This window comes from Taudactylus pleione, unplaced genomic scaffold, assembly GCF_031769625.1.
Source record: "Taudactylus pleione unplaced genomic scaffold, aTauple2 ptg000788l, whole genome shotgun sequence".
In the NCBI taxonomy this organism is placed as follows: Eukaryota; Metazoa; Chordata; class Amphibia; order Anura; family Myobatrachidae; genus Taudactylus; species Taudactylus pleione.
This window is the reverse complement of record NW_028285190.1, coordinates 3,095,154-3,116,063: the sequence shown is the minus strand read 5'-3', so window position 1 is coordinate 3,116,063 and position 20,910 is coordinate 3,095,154. Positions and strand designations below refer to the sequence as shown.

Genomic DNA, 20,910 nt, shown 5'->3' with positions numbered 1-20,910 from the left:
CCCACTTCCCCCCCCCCCTCGGCGCCCCTGGCTACACCATGACTGGCAGTGGCTCCCCATTGAAAGCGCTACCTGCCAGTCACGCAGAGGACAGTCTGGACCCACAGCGGCAGCCCCCCTCATACAAGAAGGTAGGAGCCGCAGCTGGAAAAGAGAGTTGAGTTGGACTGTTACATGAGACCCAAACTGTCTATATCTGTTGCAAACTTATCATCCTAAAGCCTAACAATGCCTCATGTGTTTTTGGGAATGGAGTGTGGGTTGTATACAACTTTGCTGTTGAAATATAAGAGCATGATCTAGTTCCACAGGAAAACTCCTCTACTGACATCGTAATGTACGTAGATATATTTGCATATGGTAGGTGGCAAGATGGAAATGTTCCAGCTCTCATTTCTATTAAACCACAACATTAAGATAAACATTTAATTATCCTGTCAGAAAAAATGAATAATTCTATTTATTGACCTTAACAATTCCATCTGGCTTAATATGTGCCAGTAGTACCAGGTCTGTATATTAGCCGAACTCATAGTGAGCTATAAATCTGAGCCTGGGTGCTCTGTGCTGGATTATTTTGTGAATATGGTCAGAGCAACAGAGGGCGATTCAAGAGGCGTCCAAGCCACTCAATCGTAAATCCCTTATATTGAATGTGCACAGATCAAGAGAAAATGAAAGAGTGTCATGCAGACTGTTTGGAGAAACCACTCTCCAGGGGGTTTCGTGAGCTGGGGAAACTGGTATCCAGAAATCCATGGTGTTTTGTGAGCATTCCCGTTATTCTGTCTGTTGGATTGGGAGTTGGATTGTCTTTCCTGCAGCAAAGGGAAATCAATGAGCTGGAAGAGTTATTTACTCCAGAAGGAGGGATTGCAAAGGACCAGAGAGATTTTATTAAGCTGCATTATCCCGTTAATGACTCAGGCCAGTTTTCAGCCCAGCGGCTTTACACAGTGGGAACTTTTGCTACTCTCATCATTGTAAGCACATCACAAAATATCCTGAACGTGGCCGTCTTCGAGGAACTTCAAAAGTTAGACACTGCAGTGAAAAACTTGACCTCAAAGTCTAGCTACTCCTTCAATCAACTCTGCGCTCAAGTCAATGGCAATACCTGTTTCCCAGCCAACCCTTTACTCACCTTAATGCAGAATACCACAAAGGATCTCCTTATAACTTACCCCATGCTCCATAATGGGATGTTCATAGGACTGTATTTTGGAGGTGTGACATTGAGTCCAGACAATAACTTACTGAAGGTTGAAGCCCTGCAATTCATATATTACCTGAGAGATGACAATGACAAAGTCCACCACAGCAGCTTGGAATGGCTCGATCACTTTATAAAATCCATCCCTCACCAAATAGAAACATTACAACTTAAATCTATAAAGGTAACGCCAGGACATCATCTCTTACATTCACTTTTATTTACTACAATTTAGATAGCATGAATACATAACTTGGTGATTGCACATTGGTTGCCAGGACTGTAGATATATCTGCAGATGATGGTTGTTCATACACACTGACCAACCATCATCTGTGTTCTGTGTGTTGGAAGGGGGCAGTTCCCACTCACCGGAGGCGTGTTGCGCCGCGTCCCCTTCCCCGTGGCTGCCGCTGCAAGTGTATGGGCGGTTTGGTTGACCACTCGTACACACAGCCCATGCCCCAATACATCTACAGATATATTGGGGCATCTGCTGTGCAGCACAGCCGACCCAATATGTCCGTGAACAACGTCGTTCACAGACATATTGCTTGTACACACTGGCCGACAGGCAACTGGTATATTGGCTCAAGGTATTGATCAATTGATCGGCCAATATATCTGCCAGTGTCTAATTAGAGAAGCCATCTCTCTTTCTATATGGATAATCAGATATTTAAACAATACATTTATATTTGATACCAGTTTACTGTTTTTCTATACCAGCGCAGGTGAAGATTTTTACAAATTATAAAATAAAGTGTTTTAGAGAAAATATTCATAAAATAAAGGTCTCAGGCATGTTAAACCTACTTTGGTAAAGTCAATAAATAGGTACATCCTTCAGCTATCTTCAGAGATCTGAGCAGAGGGGCAGTTGTTATGTTTGTTGTATCAATTTAACAAAAGAGCAAAAGAGTAAAGTTTAGAAAGAAGAAGAGATTTAAGATGGAGCTGTTTTATTTTTTTATTTTTTTTTTACACAAAATAATTTTACTTGGAAAGACCAATAGGATTACAAAATGCAAAACAGAATATAAAGCATGTAATGCATTGCAACAAAAACAAGTAAGCAACTCACTAGCGACTCACCACGGCTTTGCACAGGAGCAATTTTGAATTTACGGCAATAGTCGTTTTTACTCCTATTTTCAACATGAAAAGATTTAGGGGTCTATTTATCAAGCAGTGAAAGTGTGGAGAAGTGAACAAGTGGAGAAGTTGCCCATAGCAACCAATCAGCTTTCAAGTAGCATTTATCAAGTACACTCTATAAAATAATAGGTAGGGGCTGACTGGTTGCTATGGGCAACTTCTCCACTGGTCCACTCCTCCACACTTTTCACTGCTTGATAAATAGACTCCTTAGTAGTAACACGCAAATGGGCCACATAAAGTTGTCCATGAGCAAAACAGTCTCCACCTAGGTCAATTCCAGCCACGTTCAGTGTCTGTCCCTGTGCTTATTTATTGTCATGCCAAAAAAGACTCTTACCGGGAATTGGACTCATTTGAAACTAAAGAATCGTTTTTCACATAAATGAAATAGGAACTGTAAAAAAAGGGAAAAACTGGATCAGTAAACTGGACTTACATCACTTTTCCTGTAGAAACCGGATAATACAGTGCGTATCAGTCTCTACATGGTATAAAATAAAATCCATCGTTGTGATATATATTTAACAGTGTAGGCAGCGTAAGCCAAGAAAGCGCTCGGACATCCGCTCTATCATAGACTTGCTTCACTAAAATCATCACTGCTCGGCTCCCTTTTGTCATACATTAATGTGTCATACACCTAAACCTTCCTCCACAAATACTCTATAGAATAGTGAAAACTACATCAAATTCCATCCAGTGGTTCTCGAGATTAGCCGAACAAACAGACATCTACCAGGGACTTTGGGGCCTATTCATCAACACTAAATTAACGTTTTTAAGGACATTTTCCTTAAATAACGTTATTTTAGTATTCATGAAGCCACTTAGCACAGGAGATATCACTGATATCTCCTTGCTAAGTCCTCCTGCATGTGGAAATTATGGTATTCATCAAATTCCGAAAATTATGAATTTTCGGAATTTGATGGAGGTACTATCCGCCACTGTGAAGTGGCGAATAGCAGGTGACACTTACCTGCTTACAGCTGGACAGGTCCCCCGACGTCTCCATCCGGCGCTCTGGTGCGCCCTCTGGCTCCGGAGGCTGGTCGGACACTGTGTTCTCCCAGCAGAACACAATAAAGATTAGAAAAAAAACAAAACTTTTTTTTTCTAATCTGTACTGTGGTCTGCTGGGAGACCATGTGTCAGACCAGCAGGACGGAGCCGGAGGCTGCTGCGCGGACAGGTAAGTGCTGACGGGGGGGGAGGTGAGCGGGGGGGGCAGGTGAGCGGAGGGGGGGGACACAAACTTACCGCATGTGTAGGCAGTGCTGCGCATGCGCTGGGTTAACGAATTTAACAGCGCATGCGCAGCACTGTTTCCAGCTGCGGTAATTTAGTGTAGACAGGGATAACTATCTATTTCCTGAAAAGCTGTCATTGCAAAAATGACAGCTTTTCGGAATAGATAGTTATGGGGAGGAGGAATGATGAATTCCTCCGGTAATTAGGCAGAACTCCATGCGAGTTCTAAACCTAATTACCTCCAGGGAAAGTTTAGTAATGATGAATAGGCCCCTCAGTTTTATAATATTTATAGATTCAAAGGCAAGAAAAATTGCAACATAGTAATCAAAGTGGGATTAAGTATATATATATATATATATATATATGTGTGTGTGTGTAAAAGTCTTCTGACTGAAACGTTCGACTGAACTACCCCAGTGCGGTGTCATTCTTTATTTTCTCAGGTCCTGTGAGCACCGCCGCCATTTCTGCTGCAAATTGTTTTTTCAAACTACAGAGGGCACCTGGGCTAGTATATATGTTTGTTTATGTGGAGTGCTGGCTCTTTATTTATTAATGTTATATATATATATATATATATATATATATATATATATATATATCAAAATACAGCCACAATGGTTTACTAGTAGCATATATAGAGATATTTCTGCATATTGTGCAATTCTAATAAATAAACCCCACTGTGTTGTTAATGCTACCTATGGTTTATATTTTGGGGAACTGAAAAATAATAAAACATAAAAGTCATTTTTATTAACTCTAGGTTTACCACTCAACATCTATTTCTCTACAAAAGGCGTTTGAGGGAAGCACAGAAAGTGTCGTCCCTCTGTTCTCAATCACCTATATTGTGACCATCCTGTTCTCCATCATTTCCTGTGCCAGGTAAGTGAATCATTTCATTCTATTTCTGGTTCTAAATTATAGGTGGAGATGTATCAATCCTTCTAAAGAAGACAAGTGGAGAAGTTGCTAATAGCAACCAATCAGCTTTTACCTACTTTTTGATAGAATGTACTAGATACCGGGAAGCTAGAAGCTGGTTGCTATGGGCAACTTCTCCTCTTGTCCTCCTTAGAAGGTTAGATCGATAGATATCCTCCTTAGGTTAGAAGATTAGATATTGCTTCCTAGAAGAAGGCTCACCAAGCAATCTGTGAGCTCCTAATTGTTCACTTCCGCAATCTGACTTCAAAAAGACGTTTCCATTGTTGCTGTGACAACGAACTGTTACAAATCACCTTTTATTTAAAAGCCACTTATATATCCACAATCCCTTAAACTGGGTATAGCGAGGTCACAACTAAGCTCATGAAGTTTAATTTGCAGTCATATCTGCCATGTATGTACAGTCAGGGCCGTAAGTAGGGTAGTGCGGCCTGTGCCATGGCACAGGGCACTGCAGGGCAGGGGGCGCTGCTTGGGCCTGTCAATTTTCCTGTTTATTATCATTCTCACTTGTTGCTTCCACTTAATTTATCCCCAGCATCTCCTGGCCTCCCCTGTCTCTTCCCTGACCCTTCCCCATGAAGCCATGGCCCTTTTTCAGATGCACTATCTTATGTCCCTATTTCAAAAATGGGGGGGTGCGCCACTGGTCTCTCTGGCAGAGAGCACAAAAAAGCCTAGTTACGGCTCTGTGTACAGTACACATGGAATAAAGTGGCACTAATAGATTATACGACTGTGTTTTTAGCTATACTGTTTGCTATACTGCCATTAGGGCCTAATTCAGAGATGTACGTATATACAATGCTTACGCACATTTCCAATATTTTCAGCCACACTGCGCATGCGCACGTCTGGGGCTAAAATGTTGCTCGCAGTGCCCCAAATGCTTTTGAGGGCGACAATGGGGCATCAACAGGAAGCGTTACAGAAAACGTGGCTTCGGCATGTTTTCTGGGCATACCAAAGCCAGCGGCTGCGTCCTTGGATGCAGGTACACTGGCCCCAGCAGCGTGATTTAACCAGAAATCCTCAGTAACCTGTGGGTTACTCAGATGTCCGGAGGTCGCGCAGTTGATCAGAGAAGCCGGCAGTGGGCGTCTTTTTACCTAAGACACTTCCTGCAACCTTTGCATATTTTAGCACAGGCGCTGAGTACAACGACAGATACGGTGTCAGGGGCACAACTATGGGAGACAATGGAGGCGCCTGCCACCGGGCTCCAGCTCTGAAGGGGCACCTCCTCCATTGTCCACAACATATTCACCCCACTTAGGGCTGAAACTATGTACCCAGAGTGTACCGTCACGGCCGCCCAATACATGGCACCCCTTCCCAGGACCTGAGAAGCCACCATACACTAGTGGAGAGCTCCATGTAAGACCATCAGCTGCTGCTTTTGTCTACAGTGCATCCAGAAAGTATTCACAGGGGGGGGGGGGGTTTATTAAATTTGCAAAAATCTCCAAAAAACATTTTATACGTTGTCATTATATGGTATTGTGTGTAGAATTTTGAGGACAAAAATGAATTTATTCCATTGTGGAATAAGGCTGTAACATAAAAGAATTTGGAAAAAGTGAAGCGCTGTTAATACTTTCCGGATGCACTGTATCTGTAGCCTATCTGCATGCGAATTGCTACATTACAGTGTCAGCGGCTGTGACGGGGGGGGGGCACCAAATTATAACTTGCCTCCGGGTGTCTGGGATGAAGTTAAAGCACTGTACGGTGTCCATCTCTGATTTAGGCCTTTAAAGTCGCACAAACGTTTAATGATGTTAAAGAGAATGTGGTGAATTAATTTTAAAAATAAAACATTTAAAAACAAAAGTATAGGTTTGTGGTGGCAGTACCCAGTTAGACATACAGTATACCTTTACATGCATAAAAATTTCATGTGTCTTTATTGCATGAAAAATAAACATATTTGGGTACATTTCTGAAAATTATTATACATACAAATTGTGATGAACTCTACTTTTATTATATGTATGTGCTGATCCATGTATTGAAGTATTTTTTATCTTTTTTTTTAACCTTTCTGTTCAGCCTCAGCAGCTGAGGAAGGTTGTATACCTCCCCCTTAGCACTAAATAAATGTGATTATTTAAACATGGCTGCCATTGGTAAAAGAGGGCACATTGCTTGATTAAGGTGCCATGTCATCGGTTCATTAAAAATAATCCTGTGACATCCACATACATATTACGGGTTTCCTATGTGTGTCAGCACTGGTAAATCCAAATCTAATAGTTGCTGGTATATTAATTACTGTTGCATCCAGTTTACACCATCCTTATTGTTGCCGAAAAAGGAGGTGAATGGCGTCTTTAAGGTTTCTTGAATACAATTTAAAAAAGTAAGGTGATAAATAAACTTTACCTTGGGTTGTTAATTCTCATCAGGTGTTGGTCATTTGATTCTTATTTCATTAACTCAAAACTGGTTCCATCTATTGCAGCTTGGATAATGTGCGAAATAAAATTTGGATGACCACACTCGGAGTCATATCACCAGGACTAGCCATTATGGCCAGTTTCGGGCTGCTCCTGCTGTGCGGAGTTCCATTCGCCAAGACAGTTGCAAATGCACCATTTCTTATCCTTGGTAAGTGCTAGGATAGTTTGGATAAGGCTGAATTGATCTTGTTTGCCAGCAATGGCTATGCCTTTCTCCTCCTTTACATTTAATAAGCTACATTGAAAGTGAACCTGTCATTAGAACGTAAAACTACGATGGTGCCTGTAAAACATTAAGGGCCTAATTCAGAGGTGCACATTGGGTCGATGCCGCATGATGGTGGCTAGCCAGACGTGGGCGTGTAGCGGGCACATATTGCTAGGCTCCCATTTATGGAGAGTAAAGGACTAGTATTGGATAGCAGAAGTGTTACAATGAAGTTTTTATCTATACAGTGCCCTTCTCAGCGCCTGACATACTCAATTCTATACTTATCTTGCCCCAGCAAGCTGGCCTCTCCTCCTCCACGTCACCATCTTCTCAGTGACATCTTCAGTAAGATGGAGCCCCGCAGTGAAATCAAAGACCCTCTGGCACTATATCAGAGCCTGCTCTCTTGAGTGCATGCACCATCTTCTCATAAATCACTGGGAAGATGGCAGCTCAGAGGAGGAGACACACCCAGCGTGCGCTTGCTGGCACAATAAAATGCAGGGCTGGGGGAGGGATCCGCTGCACACAGACCCCTTGATTGATACGACCCTGCAGCATTGTGATTAATTTTGCACTAGGTAATGACCACCCGCAAGTTATATGCCTCCTGACAGAGCGCAGGATGCAGTGTGTGCGGTGCACAAGGCACACACACACCCTGACCTGTACTTTTTTTTTTAATACTTTCCTCTCTGATATCCCACGGAGTAGCGCTACATCAAATGCCTTGAAAATGGCTGCTGCGGCCATTTTCCCGGCATTTTGCAAATGCTCTAGTGCCCGGAGTCTACTGTTGCTGTCAGTTCGCTGATGGCAGCCAGGGAGAGAGGAGGGGGCCCCGGAAGGGGAGTGAACATGGGCCCCCTCCTCTCTTAATATACCCCTGATAATGTGTATTTACTCCTTTGATGTGGTCTGAATTAGTCGCATTTGTAGCAAACACACTTATTGTACTGAATGCTTACGTAGCCCTCCCTAATGTTCAGCTTCTCTAATCCAAAGGAATGATAAGTACAAATTGCAAAACCACATCTACATTTGGATGGATGCGTAACAAATATTTTGCACACATTCATAGTAAAGTAAAAGGTAAATTTACACCAAAAAGAGAATCTTTACGTCCAGCTCTACATCTTCCGCAGTCTGTGGCTTTCCGCTTGCCTTCACTCCCTGACACTGCCCCTGTCACATGCTCTGTCCTCACTAACATGACCACACATGTGGAGTAGTCACACAAGACCAGCACACTAATCCAGAGGCGTCACCGGGTCTGGTGACACCCGGTGCGCACTCTGACTAAAAAGGGGGCGAGATGCTGGGTTGCCCCCGGAGACTGAGCTGTCAGCACTATCTGCTCCCCATTCTATGACAGGAACCAGGTGCTGCTGGAGAATGTCACACTGCACCTAGCTTCTGTCACTGCAGAGGAGCCAGCATTTTGGTGTCGCCCCCTCCGAGGGTGACAATTCTGAGGAAACCCAAGTTGTTCATCTCAAATTGTGCAATATTTTCCTTTGCAGCTGCAAAGGCCTTTAGAATATGCGCACTAACATTATTATATTGCAAAAATCAGGCATACAATAATTTTAGGCACTTTTTTTTAGCAGCACAATATTTATACATTAACTTAGTATATAAAGTATATGCGCTATCTGTCATTTCCATGTGACCAGATGCAGCCAGTGATTTGTCTGAATGCTAACCCCTGAAACTAGAACAATGTCCTAGAATGTATTCCTATTAGTGTACCATGTTGCAAGATACAACATGTTCTATTTGAAATAACATTGGCTTCATGAGGCTGTGCACAGTGGGCCTGATTCAGACCCGGTCGCAAGCGCTGAGCGCTCGCAACCGGGTCGACGGTGGCCCAGAGCGCATGCGCACGACGGAGCCGGCTCCGTCGTGCGCATGCACGAGACCCGGATAGCGACGGGCAATCCGTCGCTCCTGGTCTCGTACCAAAGGGGTCGTGCTGTCGATGTTTAGTGACAGCAAGCCCCCTTTGGTGGGCGGGTCGGGGAGTGGCTGCCCAAACAGAGGCATTCCCATGTGAACACCTCCGTTTGGGGCCGTCCCACTGACATCACGAGTGATGTCAGTGGGAGAGATTTCGGCTCTGTAGGAGCCGAAATCTCTCTGGAGCTTGCGGCAACGAGACCCTACCACAAGGGTCTCGTCGCAAGCCCGATGGCCTTGACCATCGCGACCATCTTCCTGGCCGCTCGCTATAGCTGTGGGAGGTCACCCACAGCTATGCAAGCGGCCAGGAGGCCGTTCTAGAAAAAAAATATCCCGGCCCTGACTCAGAGCGAGCGCTCTGTAAGAACGTCCGGCTCTGAATCAGGGCCAGTGTTCCTTAAGGCATCCTTTTGGGATAACATTGGCTGCATCTGTGTAATGTCGGACATTATTCAATCATGATTTTGTTCTGTTACAGGGGTCGGGGTGGACAATATGTTCATTATAATCTCCTGTTGGAAGCAAACAAAAGTAACGAGCACCTTGGAAGAAAGAATGGCTCATACATACCAAGAAGCCGCGGTTTCCATCACTATCACCACTCTCACGGATGTGCTGGCGTTCTACATCGGCATAATGACCCATTTCTCCTCGGTACAGTCATTCTGTATTTATACTGGAACTGCCCTTGTCTTCTGCTACATCTACTGCATAACTTTCTTTGGTGCTGTACTGGCATTGAATGGGATACATGAGAATAACAACAGACATTGGTTAATTTGTGTAAAAGTGAAGGACAAGGAGGACAATGAGCTGTGTCCCTTGTATAATGCATGCTGTACTGGGGGAACATATGACACAACACGTGAAATAGAGACTGAGCACCCGATCACTGTATTCTTTTACAAGTACTATGGTCCATTTCTCACACAGCCTTGGGCGAGGATATCTGCCCTGGTGTTCTATCTGGCATATCTGTCCGCTAGTATTTATGGATGCGTCCAGATTCAATACGGAATTGATATCCGAAATGTGGCTAAAGACAATTCTTCCTTGACTCACTTCTACAATATCGAAGCTTTATATTTTGCAAGGTATGGCCCAAGGGTTATGGTGGTTGTTCCTAATGTAGCAGATTACTGGGAGCTAAAGACCCAGGAGGTCATTGAAACGTGCATGAGAGAGTTGGAGAAGAGCCATTACATCGCCCAAGAGTACTCCGTATCCTGGCTGAGAACTTATGAGAAAATCGCTAAGGAGGAAAATCTGAGCTTAACCACAAAAGAAAATTTCATACAAAATTTGAGTAGACTCTACGCACACATTCCAGAGTTCAAACAAGATATCGTAAGAGATGGGAATCATATTAAAACATCCAGGTTCTTCATTCAGGCCATTAATGTATTCAACATCGATGACGCAAAAGATATGTTAACCCACTTACGAGGCATTACAGCTACTTGCAATGTTGAAATAATGGTTTATCATCCATTATTCATTTACTTGGATCAGTATGTCGTAATAATTCAAAACACAATCCAAAATATTGTTGTGGCAACTGTGGTCATGCTGGTTATTTCTGTTCTGTTCATACCAGATCCGCTGTGCTCCTTATGGGTGACATTGGCAATTGCGTCCATTATTGCCGGTGTTATTGGCTTCATGTCCTTCTGGAGAATTAACTTAGATTCCGTATCACTGGTCAATCTCGTCATCTGTATTGGGTTTTCAGTTGATTTTTCGGCTCATATTTTATATGCTTGTGTTTCTAATAGGAAGCCTAATGCAAACCAGAGAGTGATTGATGCTTTGCATGTGTTGGGTTACCCCATTGTGCAGGGGGCACTGTCAACCATCTTAGGGATCGCGGCACTATCCACCACAGAAAGCTATGTCTTTAGAACCTTTTTTAAGATCATGTTCCTGGTCATTGCCTTTGGGACACTCCATGGGCTGTTATTTATCCCTGCGTTCTTGATAACGGTAGGTGCTTGCAAGATACCATGTAACAGAGGAATAGAATCTGAAATTAATGAGGATGGGGATGGAGATGGGGATAGAGAAACAAAGGCATTGCCACCTGCTGTGATATATAGGCAGCACCCTTTACATTTTGAAAATCAAATGAGAAGGCCTGAGTTGAGTCTGCCAGGGTATGCCAGTACTACACCCAGCAGGGGGGACTGTGGGAATTTCAGCAAGGACTGCTACTGTATGAGTTGGCAGGGAAGTGTTTCCTCTGTTCTTCATTCAGTTGACGGACAGAACAATGATGACAATACAAATAAAATAGTGGAATACAGGAAAAGGATGCTACAAGTTTACCTTGATCATAAAACTGATCAGGGCTGCAATTAATTGTGCATTTTATTGTATAGCTGTAGGGCGGTATAATATATTGATTAGCAGTGTGTATCTGGTGCCCCTTGCTGTATGTAACCTTCATTTCTTACTTTAGTAGTCTTTTAAGTGATTCTGAAATAAATATATAAACTAATTCACAATTGGATTATTATGATCACTGCTCCAGTCATCAGCTCTCCTGTAGCTTAGCAGGATATTATGATACGGGGTATATGGTACACAGTAGTGCTAGGGAAGTAGATGACACAATTGTTATGAAGTCTTCAAATCCTTATATCTCCCTGCAAGTGTAAAGTTGTGAAATATTGGAAGACATAACATTGGATGTGTAGCCCATATCTGCTTCTCCCAGGACAGTACTGTACATAGAAAAATACTGTTGTTTTCCATATAATTTATATTATGTTACATATATGTGTGTCAATTAATCATATTCACCTTTATTCTTATTTTATTTATTAATATATTAACATCTATTTTTGTAGCACCAACGAAATTCCTTTGCGCTTTACCATTTAGAACAAAACAGTAATAAATCAGACTGGGTAATAACAGACAGGGAAAGAGGCGAGTGTGCCCTGTTCGTCATCTAAAGGCCTTAAAGTCTATATACAATTTTCATATGGTATGCTTAATAGACATTCAGAAAATTGATTTGCTGCCACATATAAGTATTAGACATTGAAATAACTAATGATCATATATGTAAAACCATATAATATAAGTGTAAATCAGAGGTCCAACTGGAACCAGGGGATGCGGTCAATATCCCGATCGCGGGGATTCTGGTGGTCAGAATGCTGGTGCCGGAATCCCGAATTCCAGAATCCTGAAGGTAAGAGGCGGGGTTAGGGGGAGGGTTAGGCACTAGGGGGGGAGGGTTTCGGTTTAGGCACTAGGGGGGAGGTTAGGTTCAGGCACCGGGGAGGGAGGGTTAGGGTAGGGAGAGGGGGAGGGTTAGGATACCTACCGACAGGTGTCAGTATCCTAACCCTGTCAGGATTCTGACCGCCGGCATCCCGGAGCCAGATTAAATAATTGACTCCTTGAGATGCAGCTTTGGGTTCCCATGGATAACATCCCATTAAATAACGTTACCCTAAGGATTTTACTTTCAACACATACAGAGCAGTATCTCCCGCTTTCACCTCATTTATTAGACTACCTGTCAGCAAAAGCTAAAACTATATAATTCATATCAATTAGTACATGTGAGCAATGAATGCATGCATGAAGCCTCTTATATTTTGTACTAATGTAAATGTTTTAATTTTGTTTTAAAGTAACAAAACTGTTTTATCTTTACTGTTCAGTCTGATTTATTTTTTTTAAATGTGCTCAATAAATATGAATATCTGCTTGTTTTTTTACTCAATTATTTATTTCTTCCTTTAGGAAGATTCAAACACACAAAAAACATTTTTAAAGTGGCAATCATTTCAAAGGCCATATGGGGCCTATTCATGATTGGGGGCCGTGGCCACCTACTTATCATTCAGTTGGAGGGAAAGTTCTCTCTATTCTAGAACTATAAGTTGGGAAAAATCAAACATGTTTGAGTTTCCCAACTAGTTGGACTGACCGATATTTGCAATTTTTCGGTGTTTGGGAACAAACAAATGAATATCGTTTGCTCCCACACACTGCCCGATTATCACTCCAACCAGCCGACTAGTTGGCAGGTTGGAACGGTATCGTTCTAGTGCACAGGTTCTCAAACTCAGTCCTCGGGACCCCAAACGGTGCATGTTTTTCAGGTCTCCTGACAGAATCACAAGTGAAATTAGCTCCACCTGTGGATCTTTTCAAATGTGTCAGTGAGTAATGAACACACCTGTGCACCTGCTGGGTGACCTGGAAAACATGACCTGTGTGGGGTCCTGAGGACCGAGTTTGAGAACCACTGTTCTAGTGTATAGCCAGCTTAACAATTGAGCTATCTGAGATATGCTGATATCAACGTTCTTTCTGTAAGTTGTTAAATCAAGGGGAGCTGACACTGTGATGGTTACATCCTCCCTCAACTTTTGGGATTGATTGGTTGAGTGGACATAGGGCCTAATTCAGAGATGTATGTAAATTCCATATTTACGTACATCTCCGATGTTTGCAGATCTACGCATGTGCAGGAACAGCACTGCAATGTCGCTCGCCGTGCCCCAAAAGCCGCAGCACGATTAACATGCTGCTGAAGTTTGGGGGGCGACGATGGGCATAAAGATTACTCAGATGTCTGATGCACCTTCAGACGCAGCCATTTTATCTGAGAAGCCGGTAGTGGGCTTTTTACTTAAGACGCCTCCTGTTGCTTTTGCATGTGAGATGTGGACGACGCGCTGCTACCCCGTGAAGTCCTCCTACCTGGCTGCTCCGTTATCTCTGCCTTGACTGGATTGGTTCCTTCTCCTGTTTCTTTCCCAATTGCTGTTGCTCAGATGCCGGTGAAAGCGTCCAGTACGGGCCTTCCATTTCCTGTGTGCAGATATCATCCTCGTGCGTGTTCTCCATTCCAGCCTGTGTCCCAGCAGTGTCAGCTTCTAGTCTGTCTTGAACGGTGCAGCAGCTATTAACATCTCGGTAGCTACACCACACCTCAGCGTTTGAGTGCTCCATCAACTACCAGCTACAGGGGCAATCTCAGCCGCATTAGTGTGTCTGAGTGGACAGTCTATTATTTTCAGCTCTTCAGTCTCAGCCGCACCTCAGCGTCTGAGTGCCCATTCCGTTAATCCTCAAGGCAGCACCCAGCCAAGTACACATCAGCCCTCAAGGCAGCATCCACCCAAGTACACATCAGCCCTCAAGGCTGCAACCAGAAAAGTACATATCTGCCCTCAAGGCAGCACCCAGTCAAGTACACATCAGCCTTCAAGGCTGCAACTTGACCATCAGGCTACAATCCAGACCTCTAAATGTCTTTATTAATTGACTCTTTATCAATGGACTCTTCTAGCTGCATTATCAATAGACCCCTTCATAGCTTTCTTTCCTTGATTAACTATTTTTACTGAGAATCGTAGCTATCGCTTCATATTATCCTCAGCACTATTGCCTTAGTCAGGTGAATCTTCTCCTAGACTCATAAAATTTGGGTTGTGGTTGCTGTCGGAAATGAAGGGACAGCAGCAAATATCGGAGATTGCTGCAATTCCTCCATAATTCATCATGGGGATACTAAATATGTGTGGGTATCCCCCCCTCCCCGAAAACACCCGCAATATTTAATGACAAATAGGCCCCATAGAGAGATCGAAAAGACAATTAATGAACTTTAGTTCATCCAGTGCTGTAGTCTTTCCGTAAAGAAGATGGACAGCACCAAAAGACTTTCTCTGGACTGCCAGTCCCTTAGCAGGATTACACCACTACCTGTCAACTGCTGTGACAAACAATCATTTGGTTGAAGAGCTTACGCAGGGCGCAGGGGAGCAGCATAGTGTTGTGGGCTTAGCAAATACCTTCTTCTCCATTCCAATTAATACTGAATCACAAGGCCAACTTGCCTTTACCTAGGAATGTCAACAATATACGTTGCCTGTTTTACCACAATAATACCAGTATTCACCTTCTGACAGAGACTTAGCACATATTACCTTGCAGTCATCTGTAATTCATTGCATCAATATCATCATGCTCTCAGGAAATAACAGCAAGTTAAAGAAGATTTGCAGGCACTGAGAGCTCACATGAGAAGAAGAAGATGGGCAATCAGTAAAAACGCTGTGAAGCTTCCTTGGAGGGTATGTTTGGAGTCTATAAAGACTATTCCTCAACCAGACTTGGACTCCACTGCTCAAATGAAATACTTTAGTCTACTTTAGTAAAATAAGCTCAGCATGTACGGGAGCTGTTTATATTATGGTGAGCATTTATGCCACCTCTGGCACTGATACTAAGACATATTCATATTGTCACCAGGAAAAAAAAAGAGCAAGAAAAGTGTTGGAGGCAGCCAAGGAGACTATACATAGACACAACAAGCTGGGACTCTTAAAACATGTTACGTTATTCTATCCTGGACGTTACTGTTAAAGAACATGCTAGGTCCTGGGGTTTGTGGGAGAACAGATTGAACAAAGTAAACAGTAAAATACTTTGGAATTTCTTGTGAAAGCATTGTAGTACAACAAAAAATGAAGTACACCTGTTAGGAAAAAAAACGTTTTTCTCTTATACAGCCGTTAGACACCGGCCCATCGCACCTGGGGCAGGGCATAGGGCTGTACAGTACCTACCTGCAGCAAAGCCCAAAGCTCTTTGCAAACTACCAGTTCCTTAGACCCGGCAGCACTGTTCCTGCCAGCACAAAATTAACTTGGTAATAGAAAACCCATTCAAATCTTCACAACATGACAAATATTATATATCTAAAAAAAGAAACTAATAATGATGGTGTTCAGTTGGGACATGTTACTGGAGATATCTCGCCCTATATCTACATACAAAACATTATGTATTTCCCTCTTATCTCCACCTGTGATATACTGTACTAGACTAAAATTTTGATCACCATGGAAACATTCAGAGCAGATCCTGGACAATATGGCTCCTAGGGTGAAGAGTTATAATGCGGAATCGGTATAATCCCGACAGCGGCTGCCCGACATGGGTGAAAATCCTGATCGTCCCTAAGGTAAGTATTGACTGACCTAATTCCCTCCCCTAACCCTAACCCTCCCTTAGGGGTGCCTAACCCTAACCTTCCCCCCAGTGCCTAACCCTAACCCCCCCTTCCCCTAGCCTAAACCTAACCTCCGGGGGGGTGCCTAACCCTAAGTCCCCCCCGGAACCCTAAACCTAACCCTCCCTCCCCCGCGCGGCTATCCGCGCTCGGCGTCCCTTCAATCGGGATGCCAGGTGCCGGCCTCCCAGCGGCAGTAAAATGACAGGCGTCTAGATTTAGACGCCTGTCATTTAACCCTCGCCAGCTGCCGGGATTAGGTCCGCCGGCTTCCCGACTGCATACCTTACAATGCACACCCTATTTCCCCAATCTTTGAATGACAGTATCCTTCACAGAAAATAATCTATAATGCGAAGTGTAAACAGCCAAAATTTGTCTAGCGAAAATCTTCTAAAAAAGCGGCATTAAAGAAAAATGGTTTATAGGTTAATTTCACCAGAAGAATTAATTAAATTTCTTAGGGGAAATAAAAACAAGAATAAAATGTTTGTTTGCAAGATACAGTTCAACTAGCCTTTTTAAATAGGGGATTAATGGTGAAGAAATAACTGGAGAAAATTAATTGTGTGGTTCTTTATTCTGCTTGGATAATTGGTCAGAAAATCTGGATAAGGTTAATAAAAAAAATAAAAAATAAGAATAATAAAAATATTTGTTATAAAGTATCTCCTGCATAGAAGAACTGGTAAACGAGTACCAATGCAAAATAAGATAAAAAGTATATTTCAATGTCAGGTCCCTTTAAACAGGATTACCTTTCTTTTGCAACAAATGGAAAAATAATTGGCAGCTCGGAACTTAAATATTATCAGATAATTGAGAAGAGCATTATTGTGTCATGGGTAATGAGGCCAAGAGCACTTAACACACACAAAATGTATCATGAACTGGAAGATTTTACAAGCCATGATAATCTGATGTGTACAGTAACTGCTCATTAATTTATTTAAATGTCACCTGACCTTTTATTCAATTTACAATTATCTAAGCAAACTGTATAAACTGGTATGTTCATGCTGATAAATGAATACTGGTGAAATGATTGGTTAATAAACATTTATTTTGTCTATCAACTTCTAGTCAAAGTCAGCTAATGGAATATTTGCATGGCAGTTTATGTGCCAGCGTTGGAAAGGTAAACACATTAATGAGTAGCTACCAATTTATGTACTGTGCATACTGAACAGTGTCATACTGTATTGGTAGAGTACTATAAAATCATGTTGCAATATGAAAGTATGTTTTACATTTAGCAATTACATTTGTACTCAAATAATACAGAAACAAGCTTTTCTGCATTACAAAAATAAAGCATTTTGTGTAAACTGTAAACTACATAAAGAAAGCACTGGACAACCTCCAGTAAAATAAAAGTTTTGGTCAAAATGAACTATAAGAGATCAAGGTCTCAAACGTGATTAGATGCAGAGACTATATAGGAACCTTATTCTGCAGAATCCACAGAATCAGGGGAAGAAAGCTCATGAGACAATGAGGAAGGTGAAAACAAACAGAAACAAAGGATTCCATAAAATCAAAAAAAGGGAAATTCAATTAACCCTGATAAATTATTGGGGGAGAAAAAGTGAGGTAGCCTCCCGATACCTGTGTTAACGCTCATTAAATGAACAGGTTAACGTGTGTTAACTCAGGTTATTGTACATTAGCACCCAGAATCCATGAATTGTTTACGGATTTGGGCGTTAAATATCCGCCAATAACAGCACACATAATGGGGATTTCTTTTCGGGTGTCAAGCTGTAAATTACCGATGCTAATTGAATCCCCCCCTAAGTGGTAGCTATTCTGATTAAACAGTTTAACAGAGCTATAAGAATATAAACTATGACAACTGCAACCACATTACCAAATACTCTTTTGAGAATAAGCAAAACAGTATTTATAATGCAGAGAAAAAATGCAGGTGCACAATAAGCACTAAGAATACTGATAACACTGTACAACAAATAAATACTTTTAATTTGTTTCCTTACTGAAAAGTCATATTTTACTAATTTGAGGTAAAAAAAACTAATATGAATTCAGAAGTTTTTGAGCTTCACTACTTGCACTATACAGTAATAATGTATAGTCATTGTGAAAAGCAATTTTAAAACAATCTATTTTCTTGATACAACATAAATAACAGTTGTTTCAATTCAACCAATCGCAAATAAGAACACAAAACGAAACAACATACAGCAACCAATAGTACTATCTCAAATAGTGGCCTATTCATGAGAGCACTTTCTCTTTTGCTTGTCGCTTGTCCTCCTCTTCTGGTGCATCTCTGGTCACTGTCCAACAGTAGTCAGCAGGCATAGAAGCGTTCCACTTACCCTGATGTCTTCTTTCCATTGCTGAAGTGACTTGGTGGAATTGCTCACCGTGTTCGTCACTCCCTGCACCACAGATGTCGGGGAAGAAATCCAAATGAGAGTCAAGAGTAGATTATGAGTGACATGTTGCAGCATAATTGAGGATACTTTTCTAGAAGGTTGTTCACAATCTTAACATAGTTTCCAGCTCTCCTGCTACCCAAAAAGCCATGCACAACACCTTTACAGGCTTCCCAAGCTGCTTTCTCAGTAACCAGGATGACTCGTTCGAAGTTTAAATCCTTAAGAAGTAGACGAATTTGCGGACCAACAAAGATTCCTTCCTTAACTTTAGCATCACTCAGAAGTGGAAATGTTCCTCTCAGGTTCTTGAAAGCTTCTAAATATTTCTTCATTCCATTTACAAAGTTCTTCTTAAGTCTAAGCTTGATGTGTAGAGGGGGCAGAAGAATTTTGCTTCGATCAACCAGAGGACTTTGGTGGACAGTTTTGCCATGGCCTACAATGACCCAACATGCCTGTATTCAAGTTTGCCAACTTATATATTCTCTAAAAACCAAAATACCCCTACATCATCATAAATGGGCTATTAAATGTCATATTCATTCTTCACATGCTGAAATCAATTAGAAGTAACATTCATCAGGACAGAAACATTTTCACTGTTGTGCAGTGTAATCTAAACAATTAAAGTAAACTCTAACAATTAACATGGAGTATAAATAAGGTTCTTCGTACATTAGTCCAAAGATATATGCCTCCCTACCACATCAAGGTGAACCTCATCAGGTAGGTCCCTAACATTCCTAATATTGACACATACACATATTGGATGGTCAGTCATGTTTGGGTACATCCACTTGGACCAAAGGACTATCCAAAAGGTGTAATGTGGGCAACCCAGAAGACTAGGACAACTGCTGAGAAAGAAACATTGTGCTGGTTCAAACGAATCCTGATGACCACCTTCGGTTGGAATGACGGCTTGTTATACAAGACCAGCGTATTAGGATTAAAAATCAAAAGGAGCCTTACAGGATAAGATGGCTAATTCAGACACCGGCTGGCTGAAGTAGTGGCCAGGAGGAATGCCAGTTTCAAAGTAAGAAATCGCAATTTCCAAGGCTCAAGAGGCCTTCTGAAGAGACTCCAACAAAAACTTGAAATCCCATTGAGGAATAGGAGTGACATAAGAAGGTTTGATGCAAACCACCCCATGCTGGAAGGTCAGCACCTTGGAAATAATGCCAAATGTTTTTGGAAGAAGATAGGTGAAGGCCCTTGCCAAACCCCTCTTGAGGAAAGGGCAAATGTTGTGGAAGTCGAAAAAGAGCACCCGAGAGACCACGCTGCACACTTTAAAGAATATAAATTCTCCAGACACAACGGTAGAGTTTAGAAGTGACCATCTTACAAGCTTGTACCATCATTTTGTACTTCAGGAGAACTATCTTTATCCCAGTACACTGAGGGATTTTAATCAATGTTGGTCACATTATATGTTTATTTACACTTATATCTTCACCGACCGATCGTCAAGTTGAAGGTCCTAGTCACCCTTTCAGTAGCCGTGAACAGAGCAGAGCCAGTGGCTCTCCAAGGACAATTCTGAGGACTGAGGCAGACAGTAATGATCAGAGGAAATTAAAATAAAACCTAAAACTAACAAAAACAATTCCTTTCTCCAAAGCACTAAACAAAAGTTGGGAGGAGTTGAGAGGACTGAGCTTAGTTTTAGTTAACTATTTAGTGCCAATTCCTTATGATTTGCAGTGTACCCCAGATTAGATGGCTGAGGAATCGTGTACAAGTCAACCTTAATACTCAATATAGCTTTAATTCACCCCTCCATCATAAATCAGTCCCAGTTGACCCTCCAACTGTTCATCCCTCCCCTGAAGTATGTAAGCTATTACAGGATTGCCTTCCACACTCTTGTTCCTCCCTAGCACAATACATGTCACCAGTGCTTTGCTCTCATCTCCTCCCCTTCTGGCTCTGGACTGTTTGCTTGAACATACGTTGGGTACTGCATGGTGGGTACAGGAACACGGAGTACTGTATAAACTTGCTTCTCTCTGTGGGGGTGATTAATAAGTAGACACAAAGCAGTAGCAGCTGCAACTTTTGTCGTAGCCACTACTATGGAATTATGCTAATGCTGCACTGTCTTTTGAGACGACCACCAGCTGTAGCTCTAATATACCGTGGTGTACACAAAGGCGATCCATTGAGGTCACCGGCTGCACCATTCAGACTTCTGAGCAACCCTATATTGGCTTAGAATATCCATCAGAATATGTCCG

The 20,910-nt window shown here is 42.2% G+C and overlaps 1 protein-coding gene across 1 annotated transcript; it reads left to right on the top strand.

Moving 5' to 3' along the window:
- Positions 1-674: 674 nt before the first annotated feature.
- On the top strand, positions 675-12,174 carry LOC148475024 (patched domain-containing protein 3-like). Its single transcript, XM_088457854.1, has 5 exons — positions 675-1,397; positions 4,395-4,516; positions 7,044-7,189; positions 9,696-11,200; positions 12,067-12,174. The coding sequence occupies exons 1-5, from the start codon at positions 675-677 to the stop codon at positions 12,172-12,174; spliced, it is 2,604 nt and encodes an 867-aa protein (XP_088313980.1).
- The last annotated feature ends 8,736 nt before the right edge of the window (positions 12,175-20,910 follow it).

Coding starts and splice junctions, on each gene's coding strand:
- LOC148475024 (XM_088457854.1), top strand. CDS start 675: ATGAAAGAGTGTCATGCAGACTGTTTGGAGAAACCACTCTCCAGGGGG. Junction 7,190..9,695: donor TGCACCATTTCTTATCCTTG/GTAAGTGCTAGG, acceptor GTTCTGTTACAG/GGGTCGGGGTGGACAATATG. Junction 11,201..12,066: donor TCCCTGCGTTCTTGATAACG/GTAGGTGCTTGC, acceptor CTATTTTTGTAG/CACCAACGAAATTCCTTTGC.